We start from the raw sequence: 16,265 nt of genomic DNA, 5'->3' as shown, positions 1-16,265 counted from the left end.
TATAACTAAGATCATTTTCAAAACTTTTCTATTATCTAAATTAATTAATGTGCAAACTCTTGTAATCTACCAACAAGTTTCACTCAGATTATAATTTCTATTTTTGAAATTATTTTTTTAGATTTTAAATTACTTTCAAAATACACTTTTATTAAATAAAAAGATTTGATAAAATAGATCGATATAACTTTTATTGTTTTTCTATTAATTTATCAGAAATTCATATTACATTTATGAAAGTCATACAAATTAATATCTTTTCATGATACTTTACACAATACACACTAATAAAAGGATTAATAATTTAATTTGGTAATAAAAAATATATTTTGGATAAAGAATAGTTAGATAGATACAAGAGTCACGTGCTTTGGAGTTTGAAAATAATTTGGCACAAAAGTGGAGGAATAATCGAGGTTAAAATTTTCAAGATAACTGTTTTTTTCTGGACTCATATAATTGGGACCCAACATTATGTTTTTCCTTGTGAAATACTTACCAAAAATAATTGGAATGGGTTGAAAATTGCAATATTCCCACCAACAAAACAAATGGACTGGGCTATAGCCCAATACGGGCTAAACATAGATTCATATCGTGTATTATATACTTCATCCGTCCCATAAATATTGTTTTCTTTGAATTTTCACACAGATTAAGAAAAATGTGTTGGGAAAGTAAATTTTATATAAACTTCCTATTTTATCCCTATTCATTGTATTAAAAAATGATTGCACAATTTTCAAGATGTAGTTAATAGGGATATATTAGTAAAGAAGTGTAAAAAAATATTACTAATTATGGCATATGACTATATATTTGGGACAAACAAAAAAGAAAACGTTGACAATATAATTGAAACGGAGGGAGTATTATAAATCAGACTTTTCAATTTTTATGATTAGAATTTACAAACAGACACGATGCATTGAAAATATTTAAACAAATATATTTTGAAATCTGTGTTATTGAATTTTCGTATGGTATAATGTTGAGATATTAAGGTATTTGAAATAAAAATAAGTTAGATGCTCATGGACCCAATATTTTCTAAAATGATTGATAACTCAACAAACAACTTTAAAATTAAAATATTCACAACTAAATCAGAGAAGACTAATATATTTAATATGCAAATGACACATCAAAGATTACTCGATGCAACAAAATAATCCATATTCTTCTTATTATAATATTAAAAACAATTTTATACAAGTATTTATACGAGTTTTTGGGTAACATAAATGATAGCCTAGGAAATATCCGGGTCATTCTTGAACCCGTGTAGGGAACAAGAGCCCATGACTCATAAGACAGTCAGACATGGTAGAATATGACTCGGGTAGGTTTAATAGTCAGGAAAGAAAGACCTGTGAACTAAGGAAGGGAAGAGCCCGAGCAAAGGAGGCATCCAGTCGAGTAAAAAAAACCCGAGTATCTGTAGGATAGTGTTCCCCGACTGGTGGAAGAACCGAAGAAAGGAGACCAAGTCAAAATCATCACGAGTCACTGCCACCGATAATCAAGGGACACGTTTCCTTCCACATTCACCAGTCTAGACACAACCATAACGTGGTCCACGACCCTGTATCGTGGCCACTACCCGAGAATCTCGGAAAGATCGCCGACTTCGAGGTCCCATAAATACATGCATCAGAGTTGAAAACCGAGAGTTCACTTGATCTCTAAAAAAATACTCTCTACATCTCGTGTGAGTCCATCAATGACTTGAGCGCTGGAGTGGTCACACCGAAAAATCTTCCGGCACGCCATCGATCTTTCTTGTTCGAGCGTGTGCAAATCTTAGCAGAACATAACCTACCCAATTTCCCGGATGATATCAATACACAATCACCATAGAAAAAGTTAAACATCGTTCATGAAACTGTGACTAATATCAAACACATTTTAAATAAAGGGTTTTTTTTATATATAATTTAAAAAAATATATATTTTGCACAAATAATGTCTGGCAGGGGGTTTTGCAGTAATACTGCAAAACGCTCCTGCCAACAGCGGACCCTGTATTTTAATGCAGGGTCCGCTTGCTGCATAAACGAACGCTGCCAAGGCAGCGTCCAGCGTCCGCTTTGTTATTTTGCATCACGGGCGAAAATTAAACGCCCGTAATGCAAAATTATTGCGATTGTGATAATAAATAGGGCATGCTGTGTGTTGCTCTCATTATTATGCACCGAAAGCATCTCATTTTTATTTTGCTGGAGAAAAGCCGAAGCTTTCCTTCCCTTTCCTTAAATGCTTTCTTTTTTTATTTTATAGAAGAAGCACCGAAGCTTTTTTTTTTTTTAGCAACACCGAAACTTTTTGAAATCTTCTCTGCGTTGTTTTCTGAATTAGGTACGTTCGTAATGTTATCGTTTTAATTCTTTATATATTTTTCATGCAAAATAATTTCTCTAAAAAATTGTGTTATTATTCATATGAATTTTTGTTCATATTGTTTTTGCAGGTAAATTTGATATTAAACGTGAAATAACATAGAGGTACGTATTAATATTATTATAACAAATATTAAGTTTTGTAAATATTTTAAATAATACTATTATTATTCATGTTTTTTAAGTTAAATGTTGACTATAGTTTGTTGGTTATGTTAATATATTATATTTTTATATTATATAATATTTTGGTTAATCCTTCACGCTCTATAATTGTACTATTTATTTGATTGCCCTTGTTTTTAGTAAGTTCGTCAATAGTATTAATTCCTAAATTAAGTTACTTAAAATATTAAACATTTATAATTATCGTTAAATTTGATATATTACGTAAATAAAAATTCAAGATAGATAGTAATAGTATGTTACTATGTTTAACTTAACTAATTATTGGTTTTTTAATCTTAATTAATATATTATTTTATTTATTTACGATTATTTGAAACAAGATATGTTACTTTTAGCTAATTCTAATGTTTGAAATATGTTATTTAATCTCTAATTATTTTTTATTATACTTTTACATATATAAATATATATATATATATACGTAATTAATCATAATATGTTATAATGATATATTGTTAATAAATTGAAAATTTGAAATAATATATCATCGATCAAAATTATAGTTGAAATATTTTTAAAATAATATTTCTTTAAAATAAATAACAATAGATATATATATATATATATAATATAATATAATAATTTATATTTATTATTTATTTACATAAAATTCATAGAGTTGAAATAAAAAAAATTATCTTATAAATATAACGTTGATAATGACTTCATATTTTTATTAAATATTATAAAAAAATAATATTCATACAACATTATTTTTAATCTCAAATTGATATCCCAATATTTTATATTTTGTGTTCATATTAAAATGTGATATAAAATATTTATAATATTTAAAATATAAGAAAAGTTAGTTTAAGGACAAATTTGTGATTGTTATTAACGTATTTATTTTATATAAAATATCGTATTACAAAGATTATTGAAATAATTTTTAGTAATCTTTTGTTATTATTATTATTATTATTATTATTAATTTTATTTTTATTGTTTTTATTTTTATTTGAAACAAATAAAATAATTAATGTAATTCATATTTAATATTTTATTTTATTTCCAAATAGCATGAAGATTATTATTCGATCATGATATGTATTATTTTTAGTGTATTTATTATAAGTACTATAATTGATTGTTATAATTATCTAACTTATTGATTAGTGATTGTCATTATTTTTTTTAAGCATGGCAACAGTACAAGATTCGAGCGTGTTGTATTTGCAGGCATCACATATATCATCAGTAGTTTTTTTCGAGAAATATTGATGAAATTATTCGGGCCAAACGATCGGACAACTTGATTTGGAAATTATATACGGAGAATGGGTTACATAGTCGTGTTAAAGCATTTTTACATCATATGAGATTTTTCGGTGTTTTGCAGTGTGGATTTCGTGTTTATGATAATCATTTGATCACTGCTCTGGTTGAACGATGGCGACGTAAAACACACACATTTCATTTTAGATGTGGTGAGGCGACTATCACGTTGCAAGATATTTCAGTTATTTGGGGTTTACCAATTCATGGTGAGGTTATATCTGGTATAGATGTGTCGCATAAAGTGGGAGAATGGCAACACATATGTTTAAATTTATTGGGATATACGCCATTAGCGACGCATTTCAAAGGCGGTCACTTGTCGATGACCTCTTTATACGAACACTGCACCTCCACATACATTGATGATAATAGTTCCGAGGTTGATGTTGTGAAATATAGTCGGTGTGTAGCATTGATGATTATCGGAGGAATAATGCTACCAGATTATAAACGAGGATCGGCTAGATTGATTTTTTTACAACTGCTTCGGAACATTGATCGAATAAAATCTTACAGTTGGGGAGGTGCATTTTTAGCGTTCCTATATCGTGAGTTGTGCAATGCAACACGTATAGGAAAATCTAAAATAGCCGGACCTCTATATATTTTGCAGGTATAATTTATAATGATTAAATGAGATTAAATTAATATTTATTTAATTATATTTTATACTCATGACAGGTATGGGCATGGAGCAGGATTAAATGTGTTAATCCTGATCGAGCTGGCTTATCTCATTTTGTGGCCCCGAATCCTGCTGAAGATATTATGCAATTTTCTCCCTACGGTGCTCGGTAAAAACATTATTGTCATAATATGAACTCTGATTAATTTACTCGATATTTAATAATATTTTTATTGTAGGTGGAACAATGTTTTCAGTTATACTCATGCACCGACACACTCTCTTCGAATTACAAGAGACTCATTTGATCGTATGAATCATGATGAGGTATGCTATGAAAATATATGAACAGTGCAACAATGAACTTGTTTATAGAAAATTTTAAGTAATTTTTTTAATTTTTATTTTGTAGTTTAACTGGATAGTATACGACAGAAACGATCCAGATGTCAGAATAATTATGGATTCATACGACAATAATATTTGGCGATGCGTTTGTCATTTGATTTGCTTTGAAATTGTGGAGATGCATCGTCCGAATCGAGTGTTAAGGCAATTTGAAATGCGTCAACCTATTCCAAGACCTGTAGTTGACAACGATGACCTCCACAACATCAACAGATCAGGTCATCGCAACACAAACTAGAGGGAATATCATGAAAATGCAATTAATGTTTGGAACAGAAGGTTGCATTATGTTGTCCAGAGTCAATTGCATGGAAGATCTAGGCAGACAGATGATGACTACTTTCGATGGTATGAGCGCATAACTGTTCGCACTATTTCTCCCACGGTCAGCGGGATTGGTTTTCGACCATATCCCCAGAATTTTTTTGCTCCTGGACCACATGATATTCCAAGGTCACCTTTAGGATATGTTCCAAGGTCATCTGGTTGGCAAGACGATGCAGGGCCTTCTGGTGGTTTTGAAAATGCAGGGTCATCTGGTGTTTTTGAAAACACGGGGCCATCTGGTGCATATGATGATGAGGATTATCGGACGCCATTTCAGAGCCATATCCAAAGTATTACCGAATTGATCAGCGATCAGCCACCTGGTTTTCCTAACACGTCGGCACCTCAAATAAATGTTGTTTCACCAGTTATTTTTACAGGTTATTCAAATGAACAAAATCAGATCAGTGAGGACAATGACGATGTGGTCCAAAATAATCCTCAAGGTTTTGTACCGCGTAGAGGTTCGCGTAGACGTAGGCCACGTGGTTGTGGAACAGAGGGTCATTTACGTAATTGTAATTGTAATCACCTATCGTGATATATTTGTTAATGTGATTTATCTACACTTTAAGATTTATATCGTTTAATAACATATAATTTATTAGTAATAAATTTAATATTTAATATTTGAAATTATATAGCATTTTTATAATATATTGTATATTTACAAAAAAGAAATATACAAATACAATAAAATGCATCTATTATTTTATTTAAACTCATTTATCTACACTTTAAGATTTATATCGTTTAATAACATATAATTTATTAGTAATAAATTTAATATTTATTATTTGAAATTATATAGCATTTTTATAATATATTGTATATTTAAAAAAAAACAAATATACAAATACAATAAAATGCATCTATTATTTTATTTAAACTCATTTATCTACACTTTAAGATTTATATCGTTTAATAACATATAATTTATTAGTAATAAATTTAATATTTATTATTTGAAATTATATAGCATTTTTATAATATATTGTATATTTAAAAAAAACAAATATACAAATACAATAAAATGCATCTATTATTTTATTTAAACTCATTTATCTACACTTTAAGATTTATATCGTTTAATAACATATAATTTATTAGTAATAAATTTAATATTTATTATTTGAAATTATATAGCATTTTTATAATATATTGTATATTTTAAAAAAATATACAAATACAATAAAATGCATACATATATTATTTTATTTAAACTCATACATGAAAAATGTACAAACAAAACAATGTACACATTTATTATGAAAACACGAACGAAAAAAATTATTATAATATTAATATCACACGATACAACAGTCTTCATATCTGATGTTCCTGGAAAAAAATATATATGAAAATTAATTTCAAAATTCCAAAATACACATATCATAATAATGTAAGCGATAAATTAAATATAATGTTTACCAATTATTGTCCCCGTCGTTGTCTCTCCCTGACCATCGGTCTGTCCATCTCATTCCTCACTCGAGTTGTTGTATCCCTGCCAGCTCTTTTTCTTTCACGTCTAACCGGGTTGTGATGCAGCTCAAAGGTAGGTGGATCCCAATATCGTTCATCGGCAAGAGGTTCAAATCTACCTTCATACGCCGCGAGGTAGTTCGATATGTTGTACCATGACTGAACTAGGTTTGTCGGATCTAAAGAATGGTATTTCGCGATGCAAATAACGTGAGAACATGGGATTCCAAAAATTGTCCATTTACCACATGAACAATCACTAGTTGATAACCTCACCACTTGTATATGTTGGTCGCGACTTGGTCTGCCCCCGGTCGCAACTGAAGCAGTTTGAGTACGTACATCATATTTGACAACACGATGTTCGCTAGATTTTCTTGCCCATTCTTCATATTTGCGACATGCATAGTCCGACCACAGCTGATTTTCCTGAACCATGCGTTGACCCTTTGCCACACGTTCAATGAAGTATTGTACACATCTTAAAAGAGTCAAGTGCACTATCGCAGATATAGGGAGTCTACGAGCTCCCTTCAACACACTGTTCAAGCATTCAGACATGTTTGTCGTCATCACCCCACGACGCCAACCTCCGTCATGAGCCATACTCCATTTCTCCTTTGAGATTCCAGCCAAGTACCTGTGTGCTAAAATATTTTTATTCCTGATGGCCTCCATTGTTGCGTCGAACTTACAGACTTGATGTTGTTTGCCCGCCTCCCAACATAAATCTTTCAAATGCACATCTTTGAATCTCGCATTAAAATTTGAGCACACATGTCTCAAACAAAAACGATGCACACCATGTGGAGGTTTAAAATAGTGGAGATCCTCAGCTGCTCGAACAATACCCTTATGCCTATCAGAAATTAGGCATATTCCACTTTCACCACAAACAACATACTGACCAACATTTTCCAAGAACCATTTCCAGGAATCCGACGTCTCTTCATCCACGATTGCAAATGCCAACGGCAACATCTGATTGTTCGCATCCAGAGTGATTGCGATCAGCATTTTGTGCTTATATTTTGTATACAAATGTGTGCCGTCAACGCTAATGATTTTCCGACAGTGGCAAAATCCATCTATAGAAGGCCTGAATGCCCAAAAAACATAGTTCAATGTTTTTATTGATTCGTTGTTTGATCTAATATGCTTCCACTCGACAACTGTTCCGAGATTATATTTTCACAGAACACGCATATATTTCGGAAGCAGTTGCACAGAACTCTCCCAAGTCCCATAAACAATTTCCACTGCACGTTTCAGACTTCGCCACGCCTTCGTATACGAGATTTGGTATCCATATTTATCCTTCACGCTCTCCATGATATATTTAATTTCGTACGAAGGATCACAACGTACAATACCCAACAACGTCTGTGCGACCATATCGCTATTCAGGTTATGATGGTCTATGCCCACGTTGGTAGATATACACGTGTGAGGACCGCCATATCTAGTTATTTTCCAATAACCGGTTTTCTCTTTGAAAGAAGCTCGAAGACCCCAACGACATCGAGCTGTAGAAGAATCATTTCTACACTGTACCTTCCACAGAATGCGTGTGCTATCGACTACACGATATTCACGCCTGGAAACTCTGACTGAATAATCTTTCACAGAAGCAATGAGATCATTCTTATCTTTAAATAACATGTTTACACCAAGTTCTCCTCTTTTCGGATTGTAATAACTTGCTCGTGCCCCGACAGGTACACCGATGGAATCCAGAGTCTCTTCTCCAAAGTATTTATTGAAAAATGAGGGCATCTCAGAATCAGTGGAGATAAATGGTACGACTTGCCTCTGTGACGAGGTGGTGGACGAGATGACGTCCCTTCATCGATATTTGCATGTGTGTTCACACGTTCATCATCATTCAAATCATCAGCGTCATTGTCATCTTCTCCAGACTCCCCATATGACATCTCTAGTTCAGTATCACTAGCACTTCTAGGAACATCTCCATCATCAATTCTAGGAACATCATCGTTTTTTGCATCAAATTCTGGTTGTTTGAATACAAATTTGTTGCACCGACGTTTTGATCCCAACTCAGACCCGTATTTGTCCAGCATGGAGGAACATGTTCAAAAGGACCAATGATATGTTGATCCCACGAACCACCCTCACGATTCAACTCCATATTGCTCAATCCTTCTGTAACATGTGGAATATATGATTCTTCATTCTGATGAATTTGATTTGCTTCAACATACAAATGCAATACATTTATATTGGGGCATTGCATTACAAACTCCAGAGCGTCAACATCAGCAAGGTCGACTAGAATTTCATGTCATATTGATTTATCCAGGAATGAGTATTTCGTAGACAGCTTCAGACTAAAATTCATCGGATCAATGACCAACATTTTATGCACATATTCAACCAACTCGAACAAAGAAATTGATCGCAATACTCGAATCGGTCTAATATACGGGATACTATATTCAACCGACCCATTCTCAACAACAACGTGACCACCAAAATATAAAAAAAAATCAATGTTATCCATACTGGAGATGAAGTTTCAAGAAAAGTATTACGAAGAGAGAAGGAGAAAGGAGGAAAAAAGGAAAGGAAAGAATATTTTTTTATAAATTGTGAAGAATTTCTTCAAGTAAAAGAGAGTGATAGACATTATGATTCTTCAAAATGTTTGTTATTATATAGAAAGTTGAACGATTGGATTTCAAATTTTGAAAAGGTTAAACACATTATTCAATGTGGTCAAAAGCTATATGAGAATCTTGTCAGGATCATGTTACTGAATTAGTTGTCTGATAAAGTTGGGAATCTTGCTGGAAAGATCACGATTTATTGTCGGGAGGTTGTGTGTATTATTGTGGTGATTTTAAACGTGCTTGATAATTTAATTATTTTGAGTGGATCGATTCACGTCCGCAGTAGGAGGAAGCGGACGATATGAATCAACGTCCGCTTTTATTAAAAGCGGACCTTGGTATTATATTATTAATATAATTAGCATGCTCATCGCTTGCTCACAGAAGGGGATGCCACATAGGCAGTGTCCGCTTCTGTGAGCAAGCGGACGCTCACATTATTTTAATTAAAATTATGTGAGCGTCCGCTTGCTTCAATAGCGGACCCTGAATTTTACTGCAGGGTCCGCTATTGGCAGGAGCGTTTTGTAGTATTACTGCAAAACCCCATGCCATGCATTATTTGTGCAAAATATAATTTTTTTTTAAATTACATATAAAAAAAACCCTTAAATAAATTATTCATAAATGGACGATGATTCTATACAAATGTAACAAAGACTCCAACGAGGGTCCATAGCAGGGGCGGAGCCACCATAGGGCTAAGGTGGGCCACGACTCCCCAAAAAATTTGGAAATTTTTAGGATATATAAACATATATATTAGATTTTAAAAAGTATTTAATTAATTCTTGGCCCATCAATGTTTCAAGATAGTGTGTGGGCTAGTGGGTAGGTCTTTCATTTTTTGGAGATGCTCACGTTCGAATCTCCGTGCCCCATTTTTTTTATTTTTTTGCCCTTTTACTTATTTTATTAATTAATTCTCAAAATATGTAACTTATTGTTCTCAAAATATGTATATAATAAAAAATTGCAATTGATAAAAAAAAACGGGTTATTCATCCGGAAATGAAAATGAATATTCTTCTAATAAATTATCTAAGTTGTTTATTTATTTAAATATTTTAAATTTTTTCTCTAAAATTATATACTCCATTCGTTCCAATTATATTGTCCACGTTTCCTTTTTTGTTTGTCTCAAATATATAGTCATATGCTATATTTAGTAATATTTGTTTACACTTCTTTACTAATATACCCCTATTAACTACACCTTGAAAATTGTGCAATCATTTTTTAATACATTGAATAGGGACAAAATAGGAAGTTTATATAAAATTTATTTTTTCAATACATTTTCTTAATCTGTGTGAAAATTCAAAGAGGACAATATATATGGGACGAAGGAAGTAAAATAAAAAAAGTACGAACAAATAAAAATAAAAATAAATAGGCTATTCATCATGAAAAATGAAAATCTATATATATTTTTCTCTTTCTCTTATTCTAAAATTCCTCTAAAATTATATATTTATTATTTTATAAAAGTTGGGATCGTGATAAAAACTGATTTTGGTGTCAATCACACTAAAATATGTTTTCGCAATTTTACCCTTAACGTCTGTTACGAAAAATTAAGTTTGTGGGTTTACTAGTAAATTAACTTAAATTTGATTACTTATTTTGCATCTAAAAATGTGAAAATGATATTTACAAAAAGAGACAATGCAAAAAATTTTTGTGATGATATCATTGAAGATTTTGAAAGTTTTATAGAACATTGAATTTTTTTAGCTAAAAATATATTTGTTAACAACAATATAATTTTTTTTCTTTTAATATTTTGTCTTTATTTTGTAAACGACCCTCCCAAAACTAAAATCCTAAATCCGCCTCTGGTCCATAGTATGGCGCGTGATGTTGGCTATGGTTTTTTTAAAACCGTAATTTCAACGTTATTTAGCAAATGACCGATTAAAAATCAGTCATAGCTAAACCAAAAAAAAAATACTTGTATAAATTTTTTTATTTTGACCTTGTATAAATAATAAATAAAAATCTTTAAAAGCTGAGACGTGTAAAATTCTGAGCCATAGACCGCAAAAATCTCCTGCTTTCAGTCCTCTGCCTCTCTTCAAGACTCAAATGGCTCCAGGCCATTGAAATATCAGTGAGTGCCGGAATCCCCGAATTGCCCCGCTACACGCGGCGCTTGGAATCCCCATCACATGTCCATTATAGTAACTTCACATGTAGTTTGAAGAGCTGCATGAGATAAAGCTCCCATCCCCTTGAATTTCATCGAGAGAAAGAGATTTTAAAAATGCATTCTTTGAATCTGAAATTAATATCGGATTTCAATTCTCTGTCGTTGCGGAGTCGAATCAATGGCGGCGTCAAAGATCATACTTTGCGGGTGAACAGAATTGTTGCTTGCAGTACATCGCAGAGTTCGGGTTCGAGCCAGGGATCCTTTTTTTCTCGGGCGGAAACATATGCTCTGTTGAAGCAACAATTGGAAGTTGCTGCTAAATCTGAGGTGAATTTGTTTTTTGTTTTTTGTTTTGATTTTGAATTATTTGTGTTGAAGAAAGGATTATGCCATATTTCTTCCTCGGGCGTTCTGTTTGGAGTGAAGTGTAGAAAGACATGAATTTGGGGTTTGATGGGCTGTCAGAACATATCTCAGCTAAGCATAGCTTGCTTATCTGTTTGTATTTGAACTAGTATTGTGTAATGCAAGAGTGCCATTTTGTTGGCATTTACTGTTCTACGGTGAGGAATTTTATCAGTCAGTGGTCGTTTTTGTCTCGAGTGACAAGAAAATGGCACGCCCTTGCCTTTCAGGGGTAGAATAGCGGTGATGATCATCTCAAAATTAAAAGTTTTAAAATTTTATTTGTAATTTCACCTGCCTTTATGCACAGAGTCGCACGCACCATATCGAATTTTCTGGGTTCGTCTGTGGATGGTTCCATGACCCTTTTTTTTTTACCACAAGGGACGTGAAGTATGAATCTGTGAGTATTTTGAGGTTCTGCTGAACAGTATGTACTATGTAATGTATTAATGTTTAAGTTAGTTTGGTCAGTCCGTTGATCTACATGAATTTGTTTCACTAGCAAAAAAATTATTTGACAGAGTTGGATGGTCCTGTGTAAAGAGCGTTGTAGCATAATTGTATGAGAAATTGTTTGAGAGTTTTATTCTGTGCCACTTTTTATTGTTAATAAATCACTTTAGGATTACAAAGAAGCTGCTAGACTTCGTGATTCCCTGAAACTATTTGAGGAAGAGGAGCCAGTTTTACGACTGCGGAGATTGTTGCGGGAGGCCATTGCCGAGGAGAGATTTGATGTGTGTATACCTTTTCTCACTTTTTTTTTTCTTTACTTGCTTCCCCTAATGGAATTTTCTTGTAATCATGATGAATCAAACAATCTTTTCCGCACATTTCACGATGAAAGTTGGTGGGAACATCGTATTTTGCAAATGGGATGAATGTATACATGTTCAAATGATACTTCATTAGTTTAAGTGTGATGGTTATTAGTTTGTTCCTGCTCTACCTAAGATGTTCGATTGGATGATAAACATGTAGTACATCCAGGAGGTGAAAAGAAACTTAATTTTTAAACCTTTTCACACTAAAAATGACCAATGCATGTATATATGAGTAACCAGTTTTAGAGACAAAAAGGTTTTGGATCAAGGTAGACTTGTAATTTGTTCGAGTTATAATATTAATATGTGACAACATCGCTTGTAATTAGGTGGATAGGATTTATTTTTCTTCTGCTGTGAGTATCTGAAAACCCGAATCCAACTTACTCATTTATCAAGGAAAAAAAATGATGCATGGTTTTGATGATTCTTTTGGTTAAATCCTGATCTATTTCCAGGAGATGGCAGGAAGCCGCCTTGAACTGAAATGCATCGGGTTTGCCAAAACTTGTAATAGTAAAACATTGCAATATAGAAATAATTTTTATTTCTATACGATCACCCTTGATGGTATCTGAAGCTTTCTGAGTGTGTAAGATCGTGCATGCATTAAATGAGTAGACCAAATTTCTATTAGTTTGCATCGAGTAGCCAGTTACTGGTATATTTCCGTTATTGATAAAAATTTCTAAGGCTTAATAAATCAACCAGATGTTTGTGTCCTTTTTTTTTTTTTTTTTTTAAAATTTTTAATATACTGCACATATTTTCAGGATGCAGCTAGGTACCGTGACGAGCTCAAGGAAATTGCTCCTCATTGTCTCTTGAAATGCACAAGTGATGCAACAACCTTGGTATGCCAAACATCCTATATATGTCTGGACTGTTTTTATTTTAGTGATGATTCTCCACGTTATTCTATTTGGTATGATGGTTTTATGTCTTTCTTCTGGTCCAACTACTTATTTTATGTTGAACCTTCTACAGCTAATATATATATATTTTTTTTATCAAACTATAGTTCACTATTTGTTTTTGAGTACACAGATCTTACATACTTTTCATGTCATTCTTTGCTTCTTGATTGATTGATTTATTTTTTATTCTTTTCTTCTTGATTGTTAGCGACTTGAAACTAAATTTGCATGGCATGCTATAAAACTTTAATTAATGATGCAGTTAATTACAAATCTAGTTAATTTGTTTAATAGCAATGAGCCGGCTATTCATTTATTTGGCAGTTCGCACCGGTCACGCTGTAGGAGTTAAGTTGAGGCAGGCCAATCTTGTTCCGCTCCTAAAATTATTCAACATTAAGTTGGCCTAAGGAAGATAATCATCACATATGAATCAAAGGCCAACTATGAATTTTTTTTCCAGGGCATTAGGGTTCAAGTTAGAAGTGTGTACATCGAGGGCCGAAGTCAACCTTCGAGGGGTCTTTATTTTTTTGCATACAGAATCAGAATCACAAACAACTCGGACCGCCCTGTACAACTTCTTAGAAGGCACTGGATCATCACCGACGACAATGGGAAAATCGAGAATGTTCAGTAAGTTATTGTTTGGCTATTGCTTAAATTATGGATGGACTATAATCTCTTAACGATACTTTTACAATTTATGCTACTGGTATTTTGAGTACCTCCGTCTTTATTTTATGACTAATCTCCGTTTACTGATTCCTTCTTCTCTAACTAGTGGTATAGGAGTTATTGGTGAACAACCAGTGATTCTTCCCAATACTGGCTTTGAGTATTCATCTGCATGTCCATTGGGCACACCTAGTGGCAGAATGGTGAGATGGTTTTATGCTTTATTGCACCCTCCAAATAGCAACTAATGAGTGCATAATCCATTATTCATGCCCCACTGCCTAATATACAAGTTACTGATTCTGATTCACATATTTTTAATCTTAGTAACAACTACACATAACTCTTCATCAGATTTTTCTATTAAGTTCCTCTAAATGTTACCGAAACAGCTCTTTATTCGTTTAAAATCTTGTAGGAGGGTGATTTTGAGATGAAGCATATCGATAAAGTAGGATCGCGTTCTTTCAACGTGGCTATAGCCCCCTTTTCTTTATCAACATTCGGAGATGGTGCCGATGCCATTTGAGAGTTGTCCATGCAGTAGATTTTGTCGCCTCAATTGTATGTATCGTGTTTTACTAAATTCTTATACTGAAGTGCAATGCCATAGTCCTGCATCGTGTGGATATGTTAGCTGTGCAAAGTATCCAGGAAAGATTTTAAAAAAAAAAAAAAAAAAAAAGGTTTAGTTGGGACCTATATATATGGTCTACGGTCTACCTGAAAGACATTTCTCTTTTCTTTCTTTTTTTTTTTTTTTTTTTTCCCCCCATTCCAGTTTGTATTTAAGATATGATAAATAGATGTAAGTTTGGGAGCTGAATTGTATTCCGAGCCAAGTGAAGTATTGATGCGATGAAGATATCGTTTTTGTATAAGTTTTAACATCGATTTGTTGGAACGATATCTTAAGACAGTGTTTGAGACTGCTTCTGTTTCTAAAATAGTGATTAAACGCATAGAATACGAATAAGTGGAGGAATATCATATAGCACTGTTTGACAACAAAAACGAAAAAATTAAAATTAGAAATATATAGTATTCAATAAATAAGTGATTTTAATAGTTTTTTTCACCAGAATAATTTTATAGAAATAGAATTATCCTATTAATATTTGGATTTCAATTAAATTATGTAGAATTTAATATTTTTTATATTTTATTAAAGTTAAAAGATTGGTACATTGGTATGACCAACCTCTTTACTAAAACCCTTTAATGTATATTTAATTATCAAAATATCATTTTATTTTTGTCCAATAATAACTACTGATTTACGAAAATACCATTTTTATAAAATTTATTTGGGTTTAAAAAACACAAAACTGAATTTTTTATTAATAAAAACTTTTTTTAAAAAAAGTAATTGCACACTCTCTGAAAAGAAGAGGTTACAATTTTACTCCAGTAATTTTTATTTTTTTTTGTTTTGGATTTTATGTCTCATAATTTGTCAAAGCTTGGTTTATCTTCTAAATAAGTTTTTTTTTTTTTTCCCATTTTCGTTATTTTCTCGTGGAAATAACTAAATCCACCAAATATTGTTTATTTGATATTGATATTCGTGTAAGTGGCTTAATTATGTGACAAGAATAAAAATTATATTATACACATTAAAATCTATCTTAAAAATGACAATTTTTTCCCTCTCATTTTGAAATATTGGGTGGTGTATTGCCTTGTTCCAATGAAAATTAGAAATATATAGTATTTAATTTCATTTCATTTATGTTTTATTTTTTTTTATATCAATCATTTAAATAGAATAGACCTAACATTCAATTCTCATTCTTATTTCATTCCAAATTAACTTTATTCCATTTCAGACCTCGAGTATACCAACCATGCCCATATATTATCGAACTTAGAGCGTTTCATTAATAATCTTACGTTGTTAAAAATTTATATGCAGAACAAAAGAAAACTCGATGAT

The 16,265-nt window shown here is 32.1% G+C and overlaps 2 protein-coding genes across 2 annotated transcripts; one reads left to right on the top strand and one right to left on the bottom strand.

Moving 5' to 3' along the window:
• Nucleotides 1-6,663: 6,663 nt before the first annotated feature.
• LOC140862250 (uncharacterized) lies at nt 6,664-8,798 on the bottom strand. Its single transcript, XM_073265255.1, has 3 exons — nt 8,525-8,798; nt 7,910-8,456; nt 6,664-7,813 (listed from the first exon to the last, which is right to left on the bottom strand). Exons 1-3 carry the CDS (start codon nt 8,796-8,798, stop codon nt 6,664-6,666), a joined length of 1,971 nt encoding a protein of 656 aa, XP_073121356.1.
• Nucleotides 8,799-11,417: 2,619 nt separating this feature from the next.
• LOC140865636 (uncharacterized) lies at nt 11,418-15,217 on the top strand. Its single transcript, XM_073270348.1, has 6 exons — nt 11,418-11,829; nt 12,534-12,647; nt 13,508-13,588; nt 14,115-14,287; nt 14,436-14,532; nt 14,748-15,217. Exons 1-6 carry the CDS (start codon nt 11,614-11,616, stop codon nt 14,856-14,858), a joined length of 792 nt encoding a protein of 263 aa, XP_073126449.1. The 5' UTR covers nt 11,418-11,613; the 3' UTR covers nt 14,859-15,217.
• The last annotated feature ends 1,048 nt before the right edge of the window (nt 15,218-16,265 follow it).

The sequence above is a fragment of the Henckelia pumila genome, chromosome 4 (assembly GCF_033568475.1).
Source record: "Henckelia pumila isolate YLH828 chromosome 4, ASM3356847v2, whole genome shotgun sequence".
In the NCBI taxonomy this organism is placed as follows: domain Eukaryota; kingdom Viridiplantae; phylum Streptophyta; class Magnoliopsida; order Lamiales; family Gesneriaceae; genus Henckelia; species Henckelia pumila.
Note: the sequence above shows the minus strand (reverse complement) of the source record. Positions and strands in the feature narration are given on the sequence as shown.

Bases quoted from the DNA above. Each gene is read 5' to 3' on its own strand.
- LOC140862250 (XM_073265255.1), bottom strand. From the start codon at position 8,798: ATGCTGGACAAATACGGGTCTGAGTTGGGATCAAAACGTCGGTGCAAC. The intron at 8,457-8,524 runs GCAAGTCGTACC...ACTTTGGAGAAG, and splicing joins TCCACCACCTCGTCACAGAG to AGACTCTGGATTCCATCGGT. The intron at 7,814-7,909 runs GTGAAAATATAA...TTGGGCATTCAG, and splicing joins CCGAAATATATGCGTGTTCT to GCCTTCTATAGATGGATTTT.
- LOC140865636 (XM_073270348.1), top strand. From the start codon at position 11,614: ATGCATTCTTTGAATCTGAAATTAATATCGGATTTCAATTCTCTGTCG. The intron at 11,830-12,533 runs GTGAATTTGTTT...AAATCACTTTAG, and splicing joins AAGTTGCTGCTAAATCTGAG to GATTACAAAGAAGCTGCTAG. The intron at 12,648-13,507 runs GTGTGTATACCT...ACATATTTTCAG, and splicing joins TTGCCGAGGAGAGATTTGAT to GATGCAGCTAGGTACCGTGA.